Raw genomic sequence first — 23694 nt, 5'->3', positions numbered from 1 at the left:
ACTGGTAAAAGAGTCAATTTAATAGACTGTGCACTCCTGGTATATTTACCAGTGTAATAACTCAAAGCCCCACTGCCATTGCATTCTGAAAGGTAAATAAGGAAAGAGAGGTACACGAATTGCATTACTGGAAGGAATAGAAGCTCTTGGCAGTGTGATAAAAATTCCTAACAAGTGCTCCATGAGAGAACAATTTGATAACTTCCAGATTTTCAGCACAGGTATCTAGAAACTGTTGTCTTCAAATATACAACAGTTGCTGGACATGTAGCAACAACATATGAAAAGATAACTTCTGCCTTAAAGAACACACTAAACGTGATACAGGTGAAAGTCAAAAACAGGAAGAGTAAGAACAGCAACGTTTAAGAACCCTTCTCAAGAAAGCAGCTTCATAGTGCCTTCAGCTTTGCTTGAAGATGACTGTTGTTTTCTACATACTGCTTTTCCTTCCCGTACCTCTCAGAGACACCAGAGCAAGCAAATACAAAGCCTTAGGTGTGGATCAGAATTACAGTAATGCCTAACCAACATAACAGAGAACACAAAAGCCTTATGATGAGAAAGAATTAATGAGTCTACTAAGCAAATTTAATTTAGATAGTGAAAACACACTGCAAAAGCTGCCTAATTAGAACATCAATTATATTTACCAAAAGCATGATACATTTGCATTGACAAAGCCTTTTCATACCACCTGTATTTGCATATAAGCCTTTAAAGAAGGCTATTTTTGCTACTTGGCGGGAAAGAATGGACCTTTCTAAGAAAGGAAAGTCATACAAACTACAAAACTGCTCATTTTGTAGTGAGGATAGAGTTCTTCCGAACATCAAATAAAGTAAGTGCATGTCGAAATTTTCGTGCAGCCTACAACTCTGTATTTTATTTATGTAAAGGAAACCCCACACCTAAAGAGCAGAGAGATACAAAGGCTAGGAAGAGAGCCTCTCTGTCCCCTTCCCCTACTCCCAGCTCGCAGCCTCCCCTCGCCCAGAAGCGCTAACCCTCCCGTTCCTTGCTGGGCTGCTCCCAAGCCGAGCAGCTCCCGGGCAGCTTCTCAAATTCCTCGTACTTAACCCGCTGCGAGGTGAGGCGCAGCCGTCGCACCCCATTCCCAGCGACTCCCGCGGCTGTCCTTACCCCCGCGGTTGCCGGTTCCCGCCGGGAGGGACAGAGGTTCCCCCCGCACGGCCCGGGCGGGACCGCCGGGACGCGTCGCGCCTGCCGCGGGTCACGCAGCCCCAGCCGGGCCGGCGCTGGCACCCGCCCGTCCCGTCCGCCCGTCCAAGGTTTAAATCCCCGCTGCGCGACCCGCCTCCGCCGGCACCATCTCCGGAGATGATGTGGCCTCGGCCCGTCGCCCCCACCCCGGGATACACAGGGCGAAGCTGTTGCCGCGACGGCGCTTCCCCCGCGGGGGGAGCGGTGGGGGCTCCCCCGGGACACGGCCCCTGCCGGAGCCGCCGCTCCCGCCGCCGCGGCAGGAACTTTCCGAGTCCGCCCCCGCCCTTCCCCGGCGCGGCGGCGGCGGCCCCGACCCCCGCACCCCTCTCTCCCGCGCCGGCCGCCGACGGCGAAGGCGCCCGCGGCCCCGCCGCGCTCACCTGCGGCCCCGCTGTCCCGGGCCGGAGCGGCCGCTCGCGCATCTCCAGCCCCGCGGCTCCCCGCACACTCCAGCGCCGCCCGGGACGGGACGGGGCTGCGCCGCGGGGGCTGCCGGGAGCTGTAGTCCCGCGACCGCGTTCAGGCACCGTCCACCCGGCCCCGACGAACCACGAGTCCCGGCGTGCCCTGCGCGGGCTGGGGGGGCTCAGCGCGCGCGGCGGCGCAGGCGCAGGGCTCCCCGAAAGAGTTTCCGTTAGTTATCCTCGCCCGTGGCGGGCGCTGCCCAGAACCGCTACAGCGGGATGGGATGGAATGGGATGGGACGGGGCGCGGTGGAACGGCACGGCGCCGGCAGCGGGGCCCTCCGCTCCGTGCTGCAGCCACCGCCCCGCTGCCGCCCTCGCCTCCCCAGCCCCCGCCGCCTCCAGCCCTGCCAAAGGCTGGGGCGACGCCAGCTCGCGCCCTCCGGGGCTGTGCCAGCGCCGGCCGCGCGCCCGGGCAGCCCCCGCGCCCTCCCCGCGGCGCCGCGGGGCGCGCCCCGCGCCCAGCCGGGTCTGCCGCAGCCCGTGTGTCCGGCCACCCGCGCCGCCCCCGCTTCACCTTGCCGGGCTGGGGGCGGCGCAGCCCCGCGGGGGTGTCCCCAGGGCCGCGGGCAGGCCCTCCATCGCTGCACAGGAAATACTTGACCTAGTGTGTCACAGCATCGCGCTGGTCTTTTCCGTGGCCGCGCTGACCTGGGAGCTGGAAGGGTTTTCAGCGTCCCCGCCGCCTCCCGGTAGCCCCTACGGACGTGCGTGTGGCTCAGCAAGATCTCAGTTCTCCAGGCCCTTTCGGACGTAACTGTCACCGTCTGCTAGTACGTTTCAGTCCCCCCTTCTTCTCTGATACACCCAAATCCTGTCTTCCTGCTCTGCGTTAAAGATGCCACTCTTGCATCAGCACCAAATCTCTGCACGCAAGATACTGAGCAAACACAACGAGCAAAAGTATCAAATAAAACTGGTCATAAAGCAAAACTGCATCTGTAACCTCCCTCCAGTCCAAAAGCTCCCTGTGAAGAGACAACCCTTAATCTTCCTTCTTGAATTTGGATTCAATTTCTGTGTACAAATCTTAAAATTATATCCACTACCATAGGAAGTTGCTGAAGTTTAAATTATATACCAGACCAAAAACACTTGGAAAAGGCAAACTGTCAACAGAAATTCAAAGGCTTCCAATGCTCAGCTCGGAGAGAAACAGATGGAGAAGCAGATTAGTGCCTTGTCATTTATAGCGCTGTTTGTTACATACGTTACATACGTTCTCATTTCCTTCATCTTACACTCCTGAGGCTTGGACTAAAACCCACTGAAACTGAAGGGAGTCTTTCTGCTTTACTTCACCCTGTTTTGCATCAGATTTTTACACAGTGCAGCTGATACGGAGCGTAACCAGGTCTGCACTCTGATTGGAGCCAGTTCATTAGATAAATAATTAGCATGCAGCTTCTTGTCAAAATCTGGAAGTACTTTAAACTGAAACTGCAGCAGTTAATGGTTGATTCTGCTTTTTACTGGTTTTGAATGCCAAAAACCACCCTGGGACTTCTTAATGAAGGCTATTCCATGAATAGAGGATGTTCTTGCCAAAGCTCTGCACCAGATAACTGAGCAATCTTCGTTTCCTTTTTCCTCTGAAGTGGGACTCCCACACGCCACCACTGTAAACATAGAGCTTGCCTCCATAAACATGATTTTTGATGTTTAGCACAACACATACTCTAGTGTACTTAAAGTGCAGCAAGCTTCTCACATTCTGAGTAACAGCCCTAAAAATAGCTGTTTATGGACAATACCAGATGGATATTAGGAATTAGCACAGTCACTGGGCAACGATTATACTTCTTTGTAAAGAAGCTCAGCTTTCTACCATCCAATAGGGTTGGTGCTATTTAATTTGCTGCCCAAAGCCATAATATCTGCTTTTTCATAAATCAGAAGATGGATTAGTTAAAATCAATTTATTACAGAACACAAGAAAATATCAGCCAAAATAAACCAAACTGCTGTAAGTATTTGTCCAATGTTACTTTCTACAAATATTCCTGAAGCATCCAAAACCTGTTCTGTTTGTAAAGATCTCTGTGTAAAACACATCCGAAAGCAGCTCTGCATTCAGCATCTATGTATAGAGCAGCACACACATCTGTCCATATGCACAGCTGACTTTGTGTGACTGTGTAGCAGCACCATGACATCATTAGCCTTGTCTGCAGTAATTGACAGGGCGAGCATTCTGTTTTGTTATTTTTATGACTACCATAATTAGTGATTTCCTGTGGATTTCATCAGTGTTTCTTTTTTTTCTGAGCCCACATCATTCCCTCAGATGGTTAGCTCGTTTTCACAGCTCAACTTTCCCTCCTGAAGCCAGCTGCCCTTTAGAAATCACTCTCTCTCGCGTCTACAAGATAGCAGGAAACAAGGGTAACTTTTATTGTATTTATTTGCTTTTATAAACAAAAACTGTTTTTCATTCTGTATGGACCACAAGGTCTACATAGACAAACTGCATTTGGAACAACTGTTTTATAACTCTAAAAATGCATTATGTTTTTCCAGTTAGAAAATAATACCACTAGCATTTGGATAATTGGTATCTGAAAATGGATATATTCATTTCTATTCACCTATCTGATGTTTTATTTTCATGTCATCTAACTGGGTTAAAAAAAAAGCAATGTCTTGGAAGACTTGAGTGGTGCATTTGTCTGTGAAATTCCATAAGCACATGCTGCCATTATTTTTACACTGCTTTTGACACTGATGCTGCATAGCAAATGCACCCATTCAGGATTTGCAAGATCTGCAATAAATGCTTGCAAAAAGAGAAAAGAGGAAGTAGTATCTCTGTGGACAAAATATAAAAACGCTTTTCTTTTTTTTTTTTCAGGTCATTGTCTCATTTCTTCCCCTTCCCCCAAAAGAGTTAGGAGTTCAGGTTTGGTTTGGATAAAATCCTGAAATGTGGATATGTCTCTGAATTACCTCATCGTCTTGGTTTGAGCCCTTAGTTGAACTTTGTCCCAAAATCCAACTCCAACTAACCAGTGAAAAGTTTAGTATAGACTTAAAAAAGCATGGAATCAAAATTTACCTTGGTATAAACATATATTTTGAAAACAAAATACATACTTATATTATAAATTATATGTAATTGGCTTTTTGGAATTCACTTACCCCCACCAGTTTAAGGAATGATCTCACAGATCCTTGCATCTGCCAGATGAGTAGCTTCATTCATATCATATATATAAATATAATTCTACCGTACCAACTGTGAAATAAAGTTATTTGCCTAAATAAATGTTTACATTTAACCCGCACATTTCACTTATTAAAACTTCATCTGTGAAAACATCAGCCCATAGAAACAGAATCTCTTAAACCTGAGTCACCAAGTGCAGTGCTTCCACAGCCTGCTAAAATCTGTTCCAAACCCTATAGAGATCAGTGGTGGAGCAGTTAACGAGGATGAACAGCAGCTCAAACCCACAGGCTGCACGTGAGCACTGGGCACCTGCAGGCTCCTGTGCTTCTCTGTGAACATCAGCCCCACCACCCTTTCCCTCTGGGCTGTAAGAGCTGCCTATGGATTTCTGAGCCTGCAGTAGCTCAGGCTGCCAAACACCGGAAATCTCAGCCTGTATATTCTAACTGCTGGATTACCACTGTTGGCAAATCAGCCATAGCTCAGGCACAAAATCACAGGATCGTAGAATGGCTTGGGTTGGAAAGGACCTTAAAGATCGACTAGTTCCAACCTCTCTGCCATGGGCAGGGACACCTCCCACTAGACCAGGCTGCTCAGAGCTCCATCCAACCTGGCCTCAAAATTACCTTGTATTAGGTGGATTCAAGACAAACAAACAACCAAACCACCTAAACAAACCACACTCACTCTGCTCTCCCTGCCATGGGTCTGCTAGTTGAAAAAGCTGAGCATCACAACCGCATTTGCAATGGTGGAAGGTGCAGGAGTTCCCCTTCTGGAGAAAACTGGTGAGCATTAAATCCGCGGCATTTGGCAGCACATTTCTCTAGAGTTAATAGCCAAGGTAATGACGGAGCACATGGCCTCAGCTTCCAAGAGGTGGTTTGGCCTCTGATATGTTGGAGAGTCAGCAGAAGGAAAAGCTTTTGACAGCACTGCCTCTACCATCTGTCTGTCGGGACTTCAGTAGATGGCACTGTCACACCAACTGGGGCACAGGAAGAGACAGTGTACACATTATTCTGTCACAGATTGTGTATGCTTTTCTTCAAATAAACTCTCTTTATTTTCCCCCTCTAGATGACATCTGATTACCTTTATTTGATTTTCTGGGGTAATAAACCAACTATTTTAAGTGTATAAAATAGAACAGATGACCACTTAGCAATCTGTTGACACCTTTTCAATAAGGTGGTATGGAATAGGACTAAACAACATTTTTCCCTTATAAATCCCTGGAAAAAACAAAATGTCCATCAACTTTGATTTTTTTAAACTTTGTGTATTATTTTTTAAAATAGTTACATAATTCTATTTTCAGCTGTGAATCGTTCTGATTTCTGTTACATTTTAATGGATTTTTTTTCCCTCAGTCTTCTTTATACCATTAGGCAAAGAACTTTCTGGGGTAGTTATGGGGAGGAGGAAGGCAACATCTCCACTCCAAATTTTAAAAGTAGCACCTTTAAAAAAATCCCATTCAATCTCTCTATGCATCTGGCCCAGCACTTACACATTTATATTTGTTTCCCATGTAGGTGATATTAACACTACCTAAATCTGACCTTACACTTGCCAGGTTTGTAATCCATCAAAGAACTGTAGCCCTCGGTGCAACCACAATCCCTTCAGGAAAAACAGTGTTAGCTAAGTCCTGACTCAAGCTTATACTCTTGTCAGAATTCTCCTATTGCTATTGTGGTTTTTTTTTCTGCTAAATGAGAACTCTGGCAAATCAGCCAAAAGTTTTGCCCAGCATCTGGATTGTACGGTCAACCACAGGAAGTCTCATGGAGGGGCAACAGATTTTTGTTCTTAATGTAGTCCTGTTGGGATCACTGTCATCTTGGTAGTTGATTTAGACTAATTTCCTGTGACTTGATCTCTGCTGACATGCCAGAGCTTTTACAAAAAATCTGTAAACTGTGCTGATTTTTCTTGGTAATCAAATGACTGCCCATTTCTCCCTATTAACCAGTGACTTGGCTTTGCATTTAGAACAGTTTCCTAACTAAGCAATGAGTGGATTTTTGTGACTGAAAAGAAAGAAAAAGGCACCGATTTAAATTAACTCTTCGTTTTCCCATATATGAAAAATTTGGATACAGCCACATTCTGAGTATCAGCTAGAAGGATGCTGATCCTGTAGTAAAGCTATCACCACCAGAGATGTTATCTGTATGCTGGGCAGCAGATCCTTCAGCTTTTCTAGGAAATCTGTGAAAACTGGGTCAACAATCTGCAGATCACAAATTGGCCTATTTCTCTAATATTACCCTTGCAGGCACTCTGAATACTTGCAAAGCTGTAGTTTCCAGGATTTGACTTTCCAGTATTAGGCTGGAGAGCAGCAATATGATTACTCCTGCTCCCTCCCTCTTTCCTTTCTTTCATCTTTTTTTTTTCTCTCTTGTTTTGGCATTGAGCCTGAGCTTTAAGAAACATGTAAAAACTGGAGACTTTAAAAGGAGTATCTTTGAGGCAGAATAGTTAGATGTTTTCTGCGACATCGTAGAGCAAGAACGGTGATGTCAAATGACGTAAAGAAGGGATCACGGGCTCAGAAGCTCGTATCTTTGGTTTAATAATTTTAATTGGTCTACTGCAAAATACCACCTCACCACAGATTTTGCTTCATTGGTAGTTGATAGTATAATTACAGAATTTAAAATGCCTGAAGAATGGATTTTTATTCTAGCAAGTATTGTTGGTTTAGGCCTAAAAAGGATATTAAGAAGAGCTTATAAACTACTAAATTAAACCCCTTTGCAGTTCTGTAGGTCTTTGCCCTGTCAGACCCTTCACGAATATCCGTTCCGAGCTGGCCATCAGCCATGAGCGCTGATCCCGGCCCGTTCCCAGCAGGAGCCCGAGCAGCGCAGCAGAGCCCTCCCTCATTCCAGCGCCCGCAGCTCCCACCGGTGCCCGAACGCGATGAGATCACGCGGGGCCCCCGACCCCCAGCCCATCCCAGAGCCGCCCCTCGGAACACAAAACCAGCTTTCAGGGGAAAGCCGCAGGCTCCGGCTTTTCCCACAGTGGGAATCACGAGTCCCTGCGCGCCGCCCCTCACAGTGCGGCGGGAGGAGGGGAGCGGGCCCGTGGCACTGCTGACGTGCTGCCGGGGACGGGGCTCATTTCGGAGGGCACACGGGCTGGGAGAGGCTGGCAGGGCTGCGGCTCCATCAGCCACAGCCGCTCCTGCAGCAGCAGCCTCCTCCCTCCCTCCGTCCGCCCCTCCTCCGCCTCCACCTCCGCCGGCACAGCGCCGGCTCTACCCTTTCCACCCCCGGGACTCGGAGAGGCGGAGGGAAGGGATGGCGGGGGTCTCGGGGGGCGCTCCCCGGCTGCCCGGGGCGCTGTGCCTCGCCGCCTGCCTGCACCTGGCGCTCGGGAGGGACGCCGGAGCACAGTGGACCCTGGAGAAGGTGGGTCGCGTTTGCGTTTCCCGGGCGCTTCTTGCCTCGCTTGGTGGAGGTGGGGAGCACCTTCCCGGCGGGCAGGGGTCAGCGGCTGGGCGGGGGTACAGCCTCAAGCCTTCCTGCCCTAGGCGCCAACATGAATTCGGGTTGGAGGTCGCCCTTGGCGCGGGAGCCAAGGGGCCGGCCCGCAGGTGAGGGTGGGTGACACGGCTTTCTTCGTACCCCGAGCTTGGTGACTGCAGAGAACAAGCCGCCTTCACACGTTTGACGTCTCGGTGAGACCGGGCAGCGAGAGCGATATGCTTTGTCAGAGGCAGTTTGTGACATTAAGGGAAGCCCAAAGAGGACAAGACGGATCAAAATCTGAAATCATATTCCATATAACATTCTATTGTACTCCAATTTTCATTGTGATTATAGTGAGTCAGAGGATAGTGTCTTAGTTTAAGAATAGCTCCTCCAGCAGTGATGCACATGTATCTAGGAAAAACAAGTAGGAATGGTACCGAGATCCACTACAAAATTGTTTTGAAAGGATATAATACTCTAATATGTTGCAGACCCATATTATACTGTTTCTAATTCATGGTATGTGAACCAGTGAAAAAAAGCACTCTCAAGGTTTAATTAAACACTAGTAAGCCTTAAACCACAGATTTCTCTGTGTAACAACTCAATGGTCCATTATGAAACACTAACATAGTTTCTTTGTGAAGAACTAAACCACATGAAACATAGGAGAGCATACAACCACAAATCACATTCAATTAAAAGTTTCAGGAATTTCCAAACACAAAATATATGTCTAGGGCCCATCCCCAGGTGTTTGTAGAAGAGCTGAACTCAAAGTTCAGTCAGAAGCAACTGAACTCCACTAATCTAGTGCACCATTCTCTTCACCAATAGATCAGAGTCCAGGACAAACTGGCAAAATGAAGCTTCCCTCATACTTTTCCACTCACTTCCCCTTAGTCATTCCCTTTCTCCTTGATTTTATTCACTCCCCATTCAAGTTAGTGTTGGGTTGTTTGTTTATGAGATACTTTGTCATTCTGTTCTGTTAATTATATCTTATTATATATACATGTATAGCTCATGTATTGACTACCTATCTGTAACATAATACATCTATATTATGCATAATACATGTATATGTACATATATATGTAAGAATATGTGAGGCTAATTCTTTAGTCATACTAGTCAATGAACATGAACGTAGCCCCAGTGCTCCTTTTCTCAGCCCCCCTGAGTCCCACCAATTCACTCTTTAGTTCATTCCCCTCTCAGTAGTCACTCTACTCCCCAGTGCTGTCAGTAGTACCATCTAACCGCAGAACCATTGCATCTGATTGCCTCTGCCTGTGCACACACTAAGCAAGAACCACTTCCTCTTTCTCATCAACTTATTGTCCCTTGACAACTTTAGTTCTTTATCCCTGAAGGAATGTGAGCCAGAAGTTCAAAATCCTACAGGTGAGCATGAGCTACTTGTAGAACTTGAAGTCTTGCAGTTTTATGCAGCTTAGTACAACAGGTTTAGTGACAACCCTGTCATAAATACATTGTTCTGCCTCCCTGTTGTGGCAACACTGTAAAGAATGAGTCACCTACAGATCTTATTTTGCTTATTTCATAACCACTTTTGCAATTACTTTCACTTCCCAAATTTGAAGGTATCTCATTTATTAGAAATGGAATTTGATTCTTCCCTCCTGAAGTATTTTCATGCATTTGTACTTTAAAAATTTCTTTGCAAAATGATTCAATTATCCCAATTACCAGGCGTGCTCTACAGTTGGAAGCAAGATGATTCCTCATTCTAATTGAACCCTTCACTTGTTCAGCTGCAGACATATTTTCTGAACTTCCTTAAATTGTCTTCCTACACTCTTCTGAAGCACATAGCTTTAGCTTTTCTCTCTCCCATTATACCCTGCTCCTCCTAAACAGAACAACTCCCTGACAACATCTTCTCTTGTCTGTGCCTCTTCTACACTGGTCCAAATCCACTGTATTAAACTTCTAGTCTTTCAAGAGACAGTTTTACAACTTCCACACTACAATTTCCGAACTTATAAAAGTTCTTCTTTATATCAGACAAAATGCAATTTTTCTTTAACCCATGTCTAAATTTCCTAGCATTAAGAATATTAACTGCACATCCTAAAATTTGGTGTCCTTATAGTCTTAAAATTCAGCTTTAAATGCTGTATTAAAATTGGCACAGTAAGATTTGGTGTCTTTGCATCATCCCTCTGCTTAATTTCACTAAACTTAAATGGAATTAGAGGAAAGGTCTACATGTAGATAAACAACTAGGAAACAAGAGAAAGGCAGAATTAAATCTTTACAGTAAAGTCGAGAAAACACTTATGCTTGTACCTGCTTTGCTCAGTACACACACAAATGAAGTAGAAGTCAAATAGTGAGATAAACCCCATTTTTAACAATATTCATCACTCAGGGTAATAAAATAACAAGTCATTATACCTGACTGTCAAGGTCAGTATACTTTCTTGCCAGGTCATGAGTTTTAGTTGGTATTTCAGACACATGTGAAATGATGCACATGAGTGAGTGGAAAAGGAGAGGGAATGATTATTTTTTGCTAACACATACAGTGATGGCATTAGGCTACAGATATCTATGAAAATGTCAGTTTGACGCAGCAACACCCCAAAAGCAAGTCAGCTGTTAAGCAGTTTGAAGAAAGGAAAAGAGTAAAATAGAAAATACCATTATCCTACAGTTTAAACTATGGTGTGCTCATGTTCCAGTTTCTCTCCCCTTACTCATCTCAGAAAGAATGAGGTAGACAGGGTACACTGAAGGATAGCAAGTGTGATCAATCACTTAAGGCAGTTCTGATCAAAGAACAAATAAACAGAGGAGGATTTTTCATTAGGAGAAAGACAGGAGTAGAGGGAAGACCATATGATATAAATAAGGAATGGATATGATAGTGCCTGAAATAGGAATCTATAAAAACAGGAGTGGTTCAGGAAGTTCCTGAGGAGACAACTGCTAGAGGTCAGATAGGTTCAAACCAGGTGTCCAAAGGGGCATTTGAGATATCCTTGGGGATCCCATCTGGCATTCACCTACCACTCCAGAACAGCACAGGCTGTTGACATGCAAGACATGCACTTGGGAGCCCCATGAGGATGCCTCCAGCACTCCAGGTCACCTGAAATACCCCTGAAGTTCTGTGCTTGGGCAACAGAAAGGCAGTCCTGTGGGAGGTAGCTAACATGCTAATGGTTGTCACAGGAGACAAGCCGTCAGTTCTGAGGTTAACCCATGTGTCACCAAGCTGACACACAGCCCCAAATGTGCCACGCCTTGCTGTGTAGTCACACTCATACCACTGCTGTGGGCAGAGGCCACAATGACACAGCTTCACTCTCTCTGAGAATGAGCTACCTTATGCATTTCTTTGCAGTACTGCACCTCATAACATAGACACAGCATAAAGCTAAACATTATTACCACTAGAAACAAAGCTTCTGGTGTTTGTCTCAAAAGAAACTTCAGCTGAAGGTGGCATGGTTGCAGACATGACTGTATGTATGTAGAATTAAGATATTAGGAAACAGAGAACCCATTCATGGGTTGAGGTTTTACAGCTAGCTAGTATGTAGAACTTACTCACATATTTTTAATATTAGTATATTTTCCTGGAAATAAAAGATACAGAGCAAATAATTTCAGAGTGATAACTTTTTAAAATTACTTTTTGTTGTGAGTAAATCAAACTAGCACAATATATAATATTTACTGTAATTTTGAAGAAAACTATGATTAAAAAGATCTATTAATAGTTATAGCAGTCTTCCTTTTCTCTGCCTTCTACAGTATTCTCACCAACCAAGAATTTTAGGTTCTGATGCTATTCAAAAAGTTGTGGCAAACACAGATATTTCTGAAATGTGGCAGAACGATTTGCGCCCTATCCTGATAGAAAGATACCCAGGATCACCGGGAAATTATTTCGTACGACAGGTAAGACAACACTTCCTGAAAACCTCTAAGAACATCTAGTATTTATATTCTGGTAATGCCTTTGGTGACCACTAAAGGGACAGTCACATTCCTTTCATTCAGTAGGATGAACTCTATCATTGTTCAAGTCTAGACTGCACAGAGCCTACATGACACAGCTTGCACTTTAGCTGACATTATTTCCCAGGGCTGCATAGCATGACGAAAAATTTTACTTTTTTTTTTTTTAAATTAAAAAGTTTGCCTCAGGTTTGGTATCCAAAGTTCAACACAACCATTGCCCTTTCCCTCACATGAGCAAGTTTTTGGTCAGTGGTTCAAATCCTCTGAGACCATGCATGAGGATAAAATACATACATACACACACACCTTTATCCAGAGGGGTCCTGTGCTGTTACAGTCCTCTGAAGTGTTCCTTCAGATGGATGTATCAACAACAAAAGGGATCAGAGGGGCCCAAATGGGCAGGCAGATGAAATGGCCAGCACAACAAAGTGCAGCATTGGTCCACATACCATGCTCACTCCACTGGCCCAAGCACAGCAGTGTGCTAATGCTGGGCTAACATGCCCAGATTGCAGCTGACCCCAAGCCAGTAAAGGCTCCAGCACACTGTCTTTGAGCCACAAGGAGTTGCCACACAATTGGGTTGCTGCCCGGTCAGCACCTCTGCTCTGTGCTCACAGCATGGGCATCTTCAGGACAGTGTGCCATGCTGGCTCTGGATTGCATTAACCAAGCAGGAGACAAACAATGGTAAGCTGAGTTTGCTAGAAGACATTCACAACATCTCACTAGCCTTCATCCACCCTTTACGCAGTGAGTCAACAGCTCTAAGACAGCTCTAACTACCATAAATTTATTTGCCACTCTGCAAATGGTAGACTGCAAAAATGCAGCCTTTTTATGTTTTGTGTGTGTGTGTGAGGGCACATATCTCTATAGATTTAGTTTCGTGGTTTCTTTAGTGATACTCTGGAAGGCAGCCAAATCGAAAGGGGAAAAGGAAGAAAAACAAAAAAATAGCTGAGCCTGGGCTAGAAAACCACGAATCACATTCAAAATAGAATCATCCTGTTAGAAGGTAACAGCATGTATCAAATTAGACCCCCATCAAAGGAAAAAAAGAAGAGTCTCCCATTGTTGAAGCACAATGGAGTTTGAAATGGATGACACTTCTTTGTTGAGACACAGAAAAAGCATCAGACTCCTTCAGGGGAAAAGGCTAGTGCCAACTATGGCTGCTGGACACTGGAAACTCCATCCACGCTTATATATTCCCATTAATCCATAACAGACATCCTTTGCTCTGCCTACTGATAGCTGATAGACCATACAATGCCATAAAAGCTTTCAGTGGGTGACCACAAACAAAATGGAAGTTTGTTCTAGCACTAAAATACACAGCAATATTCCCACTGAGTTCACTAAGAGCAGAACAAGTCTTCAAAGTTTATTTTCCCCTTAGAGGCTTTTCCTAATGTTTACTTAAAGAAAGAGGAATCTGCCTTGAAGAAGCACTCTAGGGACCCATAAAAATAAGTTGCTCAACAGAGAAACAGAGATGTCCCTCTTAATAAGAGTTAGCCAGAACTCTGCATGAAGTACAACTGGGGCTGTTAGAGGTATTGTCTTTAGTAGGAAGATAACTAAAATAAATTATCTCTTTTACTGTCTTAATTCTTATCTTTACATGAGCTACACTTAGAGGATTTGATTTTTAAAATGTTGTTCTGAAACATTTAATTCTTTCTTTAATTTAAAGGAATCATCTCTTATAGCCTTTTAAACAACTTAGGTCACTTGAAAGGCAGATTGCTCAAAGAAGCTAAAACCCCCCCCCCACCTCACATCAACCAACCAAACCAAAGAGCATTTTTTTATTATTATGCCGTGGCGTCTCTGTGTGGTAATTGTCAAAATAGCCACACCAAGGTCTCTGCAGCCAATTCTGAGTTTTAAGGGCACAAATGAGTTTAGATTTGAAGAGGTAAACATTAAATCTGCTCTAGTTACACATGAAAAAAACACTGGCCTGGAAACTTCAGAGATCAAGATCTTAATGTTTCATATTAATGGGCCATAATTCAAACAACTTCAGGCTCCGAAGACAGGAGTCAAAAGGGAGAAATGAAAAGCAAATGAGCTACTCAAAGGCTAAGGTAGCAAAGCTGTCACTTATTTTATACAGTGACATTACATTTTTTGCTATAAAATTTATCCTTTAGAAATATAATGAACTTACAGAAATAAGCTTAAGGGTCACTTTTAATTAGGTAATGACAATTTGTCTGCAACATCTTTCTGAAGCAAGCAATATTGATCTGATTATCTTTTATAATTGCAGCATATCAAGCACCGTCTTCAAAGATTAAAGGCTGGTTGGGAAATTGAAGAAGATACATTTCAGAGATACACACCATATGGATATCAAACATTTTCAAATATTATCAGCACTCTTGACCCCTCTGCAAAACGCCATTTAGTACTTGCTTGCCACTACGACTCAAAATTCTTTGGACAACAATGGCAGGAGAGAGTGTTTGTAGGAGCAACTGATTCAGCCGTGCCCTGTGCTATGATATTGGAGTTGGCACGTGCTCTGGATAACAAGCTTCAGTTAATCGAGGTAGTGTACTTGTTTCTTTTGCATTTGCTTTTGCAACAGCAACAGGACTTAGGGCACTTCCACATTCTTTCTGCGGCCTGCATGCCTGGTTCTCCAATTGTTGTGCCTGTGATAAAACTCCCATTGACTTCAAGAAGAACAGAGATCTGTATATATAATAAACATATACTTTATAAAAATAACAAATTTTACATCAATAATACATGCTTCATAGACTTGCTACTTTCAAGCTAACACGCACAGAACCCTATTCAGAAGTTCCTATTGTATCCAATAACATCTAGGGGCACTGACAAAGTTTTGTTGCATTCCAAATCTAGCTTTTTTAAAATTTCTCAATTGAATTCTGCTTTGGGACACAGATGAACTAATTGCTGTGCAGGAGAGTGACACTCATGTCCCTCCATCCCATAAGGATTTTAAGCTTTTCTTCCTGTATCACAATTTGAATAGTTTATTTATGAAACAAGTGTAACGTTATCAGTCTGTTGTTACCTATGCTATGAAAATCTGCTTCAAAGTGCTGCAATAGCTAGGCATAAAAATCTGTTGAGCCCACAAACTCTAAAAGCTTGTAGGATTACAAATCTGTAGGATTACAGATTCAGGAGTGCCATCTACTGGTTCAGTATTCACTATTCACAAAAAATAATTTTCATACACTTACAGATTTTTCACAGGAAAAGGTCTCTCAAATGTGAGGGACACTTTACAGAGTGTCAGGAATACACTCAGCTCAGGTATTACAATTACTTGTCAACAATACTTTCCAGAAACTGATTTGATGCCTTCTGACATGCAAATATGTAAGAATGAGAAGATTAGGAATATGCCAATATTTTTAATCACAAAACAAAACACTCCTGTAATACATATGCTTTCATTTGGAAGCTTCATTCAAATAAATTTGCCTGATGCTTATTTATAGAACAGCTTGCACACTGACTTTCAAGACTGGCATTTTTCACTAGTAATGCATCACGTTACAATGAAAATTGTTTTATGTATTTCATGTAAGATGACAGCATTTGACAAAAGGGCAATTAATTACTTTGCACAGGCTACCATTTGTACAGTCTGTTAAAAATATACTTTAGGATTCATCTGCTTAATACATTAGCTATGACCTTTTTGCTCTACTCATGGTAGCACAACAGACTTTGTTATGTTTTCATCTACTTTGATTTGAAGCTGTGCTTTTTAGTTTGATGTTTCTCCAGTTATATACAGTAAGTTTAATATTAATAGGCAAAGACATCTCTCTATGTTATTAAAATGTGTTAAACAGCAATAATAACACAAATACTACTTTCTAAAACTCAAATGGCATTGATAAAGTTTCCTCCAAAACATAATGCAAAATGACTGCTGTCGAAAGACCTCTGTCCTGTGCAAAGGATAAAGGGCAGCAAACCACTGCCAGTAATCAATATATCACTGTAAGCATAATCAATATAATCTTGCCTGTGTGAGCGACATTTTAGAGAAGTTTTCCACTACTGTTTATATTGGATCAGCTCCAGCCAGTTGGGAGTTGTAGCCCATACAGGACATGACTGCTGCCAGTGACTCCACCTTTTTAACCACATCATGCAATTTCACTTGAAGTAGTGTTAATTCAGAGGGGTTAAAATATTTATAGCAACTGCGAAGACTACAGTTCCCAAAACTGTTCATTTAGTGGAACCTGACTGGGTTTAGCCATGTTGTAGATTAGTAGGAAATGCTTACAGTTCAAACAAGGCTTCATATAGTAGACAGAGAGAGAAGGGGACATGGGAAAGAAATTTCACAGAGATGTCTCTTTTGTGACCTTAAATACATTTATCATATATATCCTCAGTTTTTAGTGCTGTGATATTTTTGGTTGTTGAAAGGGAAGGGCATATCTACTCCACTCTCTCTGCTTTGGTTTTAGGGTAAAGTTGCCTCAGTGATTACACGTTCCCCTGAAAAAAAAGAAATAGTCATTCTTTTCATGAATGAAAAATGGCTCTTTGTCCCTCAAAGAACCACCAACTCCACAAATACATAATTCTCCTCCACTGATGCACAGCTGTAGCAATTATATTAATCCTTGTGGCACAATCAAGTAATAATATCAGCACTCCATCCGGTGTTGTTACTGACATGTCTCCTCCTTATTTGAGATACTGTTTCTGCAACCTAGTTTTGCAGACCTGTCTCAACACTTGGCTCATGTCTGCTAAAGTCAGAAATGAAACTTTTAACCAGAACCAAAATGATACAAGACTGTAGAATGTGTCACCATGCTACATAAATCGCTACCATTATTACACCACAATGTGTGTAACAGCCAAAGGAAGGTTTGCATCAGGGACCTTGAAAATACACCCTTACTGTTGCTTATATGGCTACAGCATTTGTCCTTTATTTAATGTTCTGGCTAATTATTTTACTTCTAAATTCCTCCAACAGACCAGCTCAACTTCAAGACCAGACCTTTCACTTCAGCTCATTTTTTTTGATGGTGAAGAAGCCTTTGTCCGGTGGTCCCCTTCCGATTCCCTCTATGGATCTAAACACTTAGCTCAAAAAATGGTATCTACTCCACATCCACCTGGTTCAACCACAAACCAGCTGCAGGGCATAGTAAGTGGCTTTCACCTCCTTAATGAATAATAGTAAATTGCATTTTTTTAAAATATTTAATGTGTAGGTAATTGGCCAAATTCCCAAGAAACCATGAACACACCAAAGTTAAAGGAAGAAGCAGGCTTATGAGATATGATAAAATACAGAGTTGGCAAGAGCTTTTCAGATGAATCTGCTTAGACCTGCCCATGAAAGTATAAGGAGCAGTCATAGAAAAATCAAAATACACAAATGTATTAGAATGTAAACTAGGATACCCACCTTCTTCAGGAAAGATTATTCAAAGTGATAAGGAAAGAGCACATGGTATTGGCCTATGAACACATCTCCCCTAGCTCAGTACTAAGTTACAGCAATCTCTGTTTCTCTTTGATTCCTACTAACATTCTGGTTGTCTGTTCCTTTCTACATTCCCTACTCACTGCTGAGGCACTTCTGTCACTGCTTCTTATGACTCATAAAATGGCTTTCCCTTGACAGACTTTGTTGTTCTCAGGGGAAGAAGCAATTTCCTCTTCTTTCTCCCCACCTACCATAGTTTTTCTTTTAAAGGGATATAACACACAAACCGCAAACAAAGCAAGGCAGCCTGCTTCAGCTGGAGGAACAGAGAAATAGCCTACTTTTTCCCTCCTTAGAAAGACAGCAAAATGTGCCAGTTTGGAATAATGTTCTGCTAATAAATTCTTCTCAGGCACCATGGTAGAAAAGCCAGACGTTTAGCCAGAGCTAGCAAAGACCTGGTCATGACCTATACAGGAACCAAGAAGCTCATTGCTGTTGGTGGTGTTGTAGTAAAGATTTCTATATTAAAGATTCTTTCTTCTGTAGGACCTGCTTGTACTACTGGATTTAATTGGTGCACCAAACCCAGTCTTTCCCAATTATTTTCCAAACACTACTCGATGGTTTCAGAGGCTTCAAGCAATTGGTAAGCAGGGGGATATGGGCTTTGGATGAATTTCAAAATGTAGTGTGTAGTTTCTAAGTTTATTAAGTTCTGGAAATCAGATTTTTTAGATAAATTTTTCTGGTTTACAGTCATAATATTTACTAATGTAAACATTAAATTTCATTTATCTTAAACCTATATGAAGATTTTGATATTTAATTAATAAAACAACTGAGGAAGACTCGCAGACACTTGGAAGCCACAAAACAGAGTCCATTACTGATTGTCACTCTGTGACTCTTGGGAACTGCTTCACTTCTGTGTTTTAGTATTCACTTCTGTAAAATGATGGTAATAGCACCAGTCTTGAGGTCTTCTAAGTACTAAACAAACACAAAAGACAGTCAGCAACTCCTTTTTCTTCTTTGATGGAAAAAGCTTCATTGTGACAGGAAAAACAATTCAAATGTGCTAACATGCCTCGCTGTCCTTATGCATTACAGAGCAAAAGCTACACAACATGAATCTGTTGAAGAATCACCTTGTTGAAGGACAGTATTTCCACAGTACTTTACATCGAGGCATGGTTGAAGATGACCACATTCCATTTTTATTAAGAGGTACCGGAGGTTCTTTTATTTTAAAGTATATGTTCGGCAAGAAACACATCAATTTACTGAATGAGCAAGTGCATATGATCCTGTTTTTCAAGCTTATTTGCCCCAACTTGAGGCTTCTGAATCCAACTTTACAACTTTGAAAAACATACCCAAAAAAAAGCAGCAATAAAACACACCCATCATAACTTTGCGGGAACACAGCTTCAATGGTATGGAGAGAATGGAAATTTCTGTCAGCAGTAGTGTCCTACAAAGATAAGTGACCCTGATCCAGCGGGATATCACTACATACCACACTAGTCAGCTAGTTACTATTCTAGGAGCAGTGAAACACTTAAGGTTATGTCTCTAAAAACTACACAAATTTTTAAAGATCTGTTGTCAAAGTTACAATAACGTCACTACTTGTTTAAAGACAGTGTTTAAAGTTAAAGACTTAAGACTCCTGCAAATTTTCAAATTAGATATCCTCGTTCCCTAAAAAGAATGGAGATTTCATAGCTGTCACCTTGAGGATGGGAAAAGTGCAGACAGTAGTCCACAGAAATACCAAAGGACACACTATGCCTGAAATCCCTTCTGGAATTAGGCAGATACCTGAAACTGTAATCCCCAATCTAAGCATCTTCTGGCAGACACCTGGGTCATAGCCTCTGGCTCTGTGTTCATTCTTTTCCTTTGGGATTTGATCAAAGAAAGGGAAAGCAGTTGTCATACTGCTTCTCACTTGTCAAGCTACAGGTCAATAATTAAAGCACTTGTCCAAGTTTGAAAAGTGTATTTCATGTCCTTCTTAGTTTAAGCACTCAGCAAAGCATCTTCAAAACGAAGGTGGGGCAAATAAGGGTAGTAGATTAGTGAAACTCTTCTGATTGAAGCTTTCTACTGTACAGCAAGGACTGCAAGAGTCATATTGCTAGAGAAGGGTTGACCAGAAAGGAATGCGACACAAGTTCAGTGAAGAGGGTGTCTCCCTAGGAAAGGAGGGAGGTATCTTCATATCCAGCCCCTAATTTTACCACTGCTTATGCTCTGTTAACTACTGAATAACATAAAATGTGCACACAGCTCTGGAAGCAGGCACAAGGGCAGCCACACCTCTCCACTTCTAAGTGAGTGCTCTCTTCACTGAGTTGAGCTTACTGTCTGCTGCTCAGTGGCTCTCCAACTCCACAAATCTTTCATTTTTCACATCAAGACAGGGTCCAGGTCCAACAAATCCAACACAGCCATCCTATGTGTGTCCAGGGATATAAAAAATCCTACATGGGAGAAACTGATAGGGGAAAACAATGACTACACCTTATCTTTTCTAATAACACAACACCCAGTGAGGAAAATGGATTCCTTAAGGGTACACAGTTGAAAAATTAGAGGAAAAGCAGTAAAATAGGAAAAAGGCTGGAGAAAAAAAGTGTTCCTCTCTCAAAAGTGATCAGGAAGCAGAAGTCTGATTTAATTCCTCTTTTATCTATAAGCTGCAGTATGTATAGGTGGCTTGATGCATATATATATATATATATATATATAATATATATATAATGTATACAGTGGTATAATCCTTTCAAGTGGAAGTTCCTTATCTGAAGATAACAGTGGTTCTATTTTACAGAGCAAAAATAAGAGACCCTACTTTACCATTTATGGAGAGAACTAAAAAAAATGCTTCTAAAATGCTCAATCATTTGTCATGGTAATCAGTTTTCAGTTTGAGGAGCTGCAGTCGTTTCTCTGCCCTTCTGTGGCTCCTAAACATTCTACAATGAAAGGAATCTCAAACAAAAACCCCAACAGGTAACTACAGGTGCCTTAAAAATAAAAGGAGGCAAAAGTACTCAAAGGAAAGGAAGGTGACAGTTTTGGGGAACACACAATTTAATGACAGGATGCAGTCACAAGCTTCAAAATAAGACAAGATAAAAGGAAGCTGCAGTGACACACCCTATAAAGCAAGTTTATTAAGTAGTTACCTGACTCTGTTGCTAAATGGCGACATATCAGTTGGCTTAACAGAACTTCTCCAATATTTCTTCTCCAAATTTCACTTTTCTTTTTATAGGAGTTCCAGTCCTACATCTGATTCCATCCCCTTTTCCTGCAGTATGGCATACCATGGAGGACACAGAAGAAAACCTTGACAAAACCACTATCGACAATCTCAACAAAATCCTACAAGTGTTTGTACTGGAATATCTCAACCTGTGATAGACAAAACATCAACAAATTGTACTCCATTTTAAATACTGTTTGCCCACCTTCACATTTGCTATTTAATTGAACTGGAGAGCAGTAAAGCAAAGCAAAATAAGATAGATCTTGCTAGACTGATTATTGATTCAGCTGTTCCTGGCCCAATGTTCCATGTACCCAAATAAGAGAGCATTAAATAAGAACTAGTTCAGCCTGGAAAGAATTTGATCTTTCCATGTCTTCCCTCTGAATAAAAAATAACCCAGAATTTCTTCCAGATTGTTATCACTGGTTTTTGTCACATATTATGATCCCAGGAAGGGATGCCTGCCAACTTAAGTGTTGGATACAGTTTTTACAAGGCATGACCAACTTTTGCGATGTTCGGCAATGGAAATGTATGCCACATTATCAAAAGATGCTCTAAAACAGACTTCTATTTTGGGTTGAACTAAATCACCTCATCCTGAAATGGGATGTGATTTTTAAGTCTCTCTGCTCCCTCTCCTCCTTCCCCTACGAAGAGGGCAACAAGGGCTCTGCAGACAGCAGGCCACCAGTAAACAGAGTAATACTCAAATTGTTTGTTGGATACTTTTTGAGGGAGAATGGTGGTGAGGAGTGATGGTAACAGGAAGGTATGGGGGGGGTTCCATTGTGCTTTGACTGCAACACAGGAGATATAAAGAGATCAGGTGGTGTGTGGGAACAATGCCTCAGCACACACCATTCAATCACATGAGAATCATTCATAATTTGACCCAAAAAACCCCCAAACCCCCCACCCACCCGCCATTTTTAATACAAACCACAACAGAAATAATCATACTAGGCAAATGATCACTTTAGAAACAATCATTTTATCTAAATACCATTTTAAAGGCAAAGTGCTATCAAAAATAAAATTACTTAGAAGCAAAACGGTAGTTTAGGCACCAAAAAGATACTCACCAATTTAGCAACCCTGTGTTTTTACATTCCTTAGTGGAATTATTCAATAAATTTAGTGTAACACTAGCAAAAAGAAAGCCTGTAATGAAATCAATGGAAGCCAGAAGAACAGTATTCAGAAGCTACTCACAGAATTATGGTTTCCACTGGTGAGAAAAAGATAAGAGCATTTGAAGAAAAAAATAAAAATATCAAGCTGGTGGAAGATGAACTGAGAGAAAACAAGTCAGTATTTTACTCCTCTGAACTTCTTCCCTTAGGAAGTTCTATTCTGAGCAAAGAGATTTAAAAAGGAGATAAGCCATGGGGACTTACATCAGGATGTCAGATTTGGCCTGTATTTTACCATTTTCCTAAAGCAAACATTTCTGAGCCTAAGACAATATTTAAATCCATATTTTAAAGTTGTAACAGAAATATACATTTATGGCAACGAAAATTTGTAAAATTTTAGTATTAGTGATAGCCTGAAAATTAAATTCCATCTGATTTTGGTTGCTCAAGATGGAACAAACGCATTTTATGTTTTCCCATCACTTTAACATTTGTGAGAAATGTTTGTTTTGCATGCAAGTTCTGAAACAGAATACAATGAAAATTCTAAAAAGCTGGACAGATGTGTTTATTTTCAGGTATTACTGTACATCTGTGCAAATATATCAAAGCTATCTGAACTCCTTGCAATCATATTCTCCTCTACTGCAGCCCATGAGAAAATAGTTTAACAAGCAAAATTAAATCTTCTAAAGTTTGAATACTCTGAGCGGTGTAAGGCACCCTCTTCACCCTCCTACATGGTGAAAAAAGGTAAGAGAATGGCTATATACAGCAATATTAAACATGAGTTTGTGTGGATGATTTATTCTGGTGAACTTCTGTGGTACTTTATACTTTACAGGGCCTCTGAAAAATGCAGTACACATTTGCAGTGTGCACTGCTGCTCTGCTTCTTCAAGAATTTGAAAGTTACCTTAAAATAGGCTTCATTATGAAATGCTGGATCAGAGGGTTGTTATAACTGGGAAAAGCTATTTTTTTAAAAAAATCTCTGTTAAGACTGAGTTGAAACCGTAACTTAACCTTGTAGTACAGCAAATTTACTCAGTTCAAAGAAATGAGACACAGTTTGGTGAAATATGAATCCATGTTTCTCAAAATGTGAAGAAAACATGAAAAAGCTTTCTTTTCCCCCCACCCTCCACCTTGGGTTTTGGGGTTGGTTCTTTTTGGTACAGGAAAAGAGGGGCATCTCCTAACTGGATGTTTAAAGAGGGGAGGATTATCATCTTAATAATTTATATGTTCTGTCATTCATTTAAAAAATAATTGTTGGAAGGAAAATTTATATCAGCCCAGTAACCATGTGAATCCAAGAATCTAAACTCGCAAAAGCACAAGAACCTGAAGTAGTCAGTAAAGCAAAGACATGGTGCAAGGTGGGTTCTCGTGGTTACTAAGGCAGGGAAGAACAAGCAGGTAGGAGAAAGTCAAAGCCATTTGATAAAA

The 23694-nt window shown here is 42.0% G+C and overlaps 2 protein-coding genes across 2 annotated transcripts in view; one reads left to right on the top strand and one right to left on the bottom strand.

The window, feature by feature from the left end:
* Window positions 1-1700, bottom strand: part of PRKD3 (protein kinase D3) — a 44979-nt gene extending 43279 nt beyond the window's left edge. The window contains exon 1 of the mRNA XM_017806723.1: window positions 1608-1700. The gene's annotated coding sequence lies outside the window, so the exon portion shown is untranslated. The remainder of the gene's footprint in view (window positions 1-1607) is intronic.
* A 6282-nt stretch (window positions 1701-7982) lies between these two features.
* On the top strand, window positions 7983-21511 carry QPCT (glutaminyl-peptide cyclotransferase). Its single transcript, XM_017806797.1, has 7 exons — window positions 7983-8291; window positions 12144-12290; window positions 14638-14919; window positions 17359-17532; window positions 18367-18466; window positions 18931-19047; window positions 21107-21511. Exons 1-7 carry the CDS (start codon window positions 8181-8183, stop codon window positions 21250-21252), a joined length of 1077 nt encoding a protein of 358 aa, XP_017662286.1. The 5' UTR covers window positions 7983-8180; the 3' UTR covers window positions 21253-21511.
* Window positions 21512-23694: the final 2183 nt, after the last annotated feature.

This window comes from Lepidothrix coronata, unplaced genomic scaffold (genome assembly GCF_001604755.1).
Source record: "Lepidothrix coronata isolate B3197 unplaced genomic scaffold, Lepidothrix_coronata-1.0 Scaffold16, whole genome shotgun sequence".
In the NCBI taxonomy this organism is placed as follows: Eukaryota; Metazoa; Chordata; class Aves; order Passeriformes; family Pipridae; genus Lepidothrix; species Lepidothrix coronata.
The sequence above is the reverse complement of the archived record's forward strand: the minus strand, read 5'-3'. Positions and strand labels throughout refer to the sequence as shown.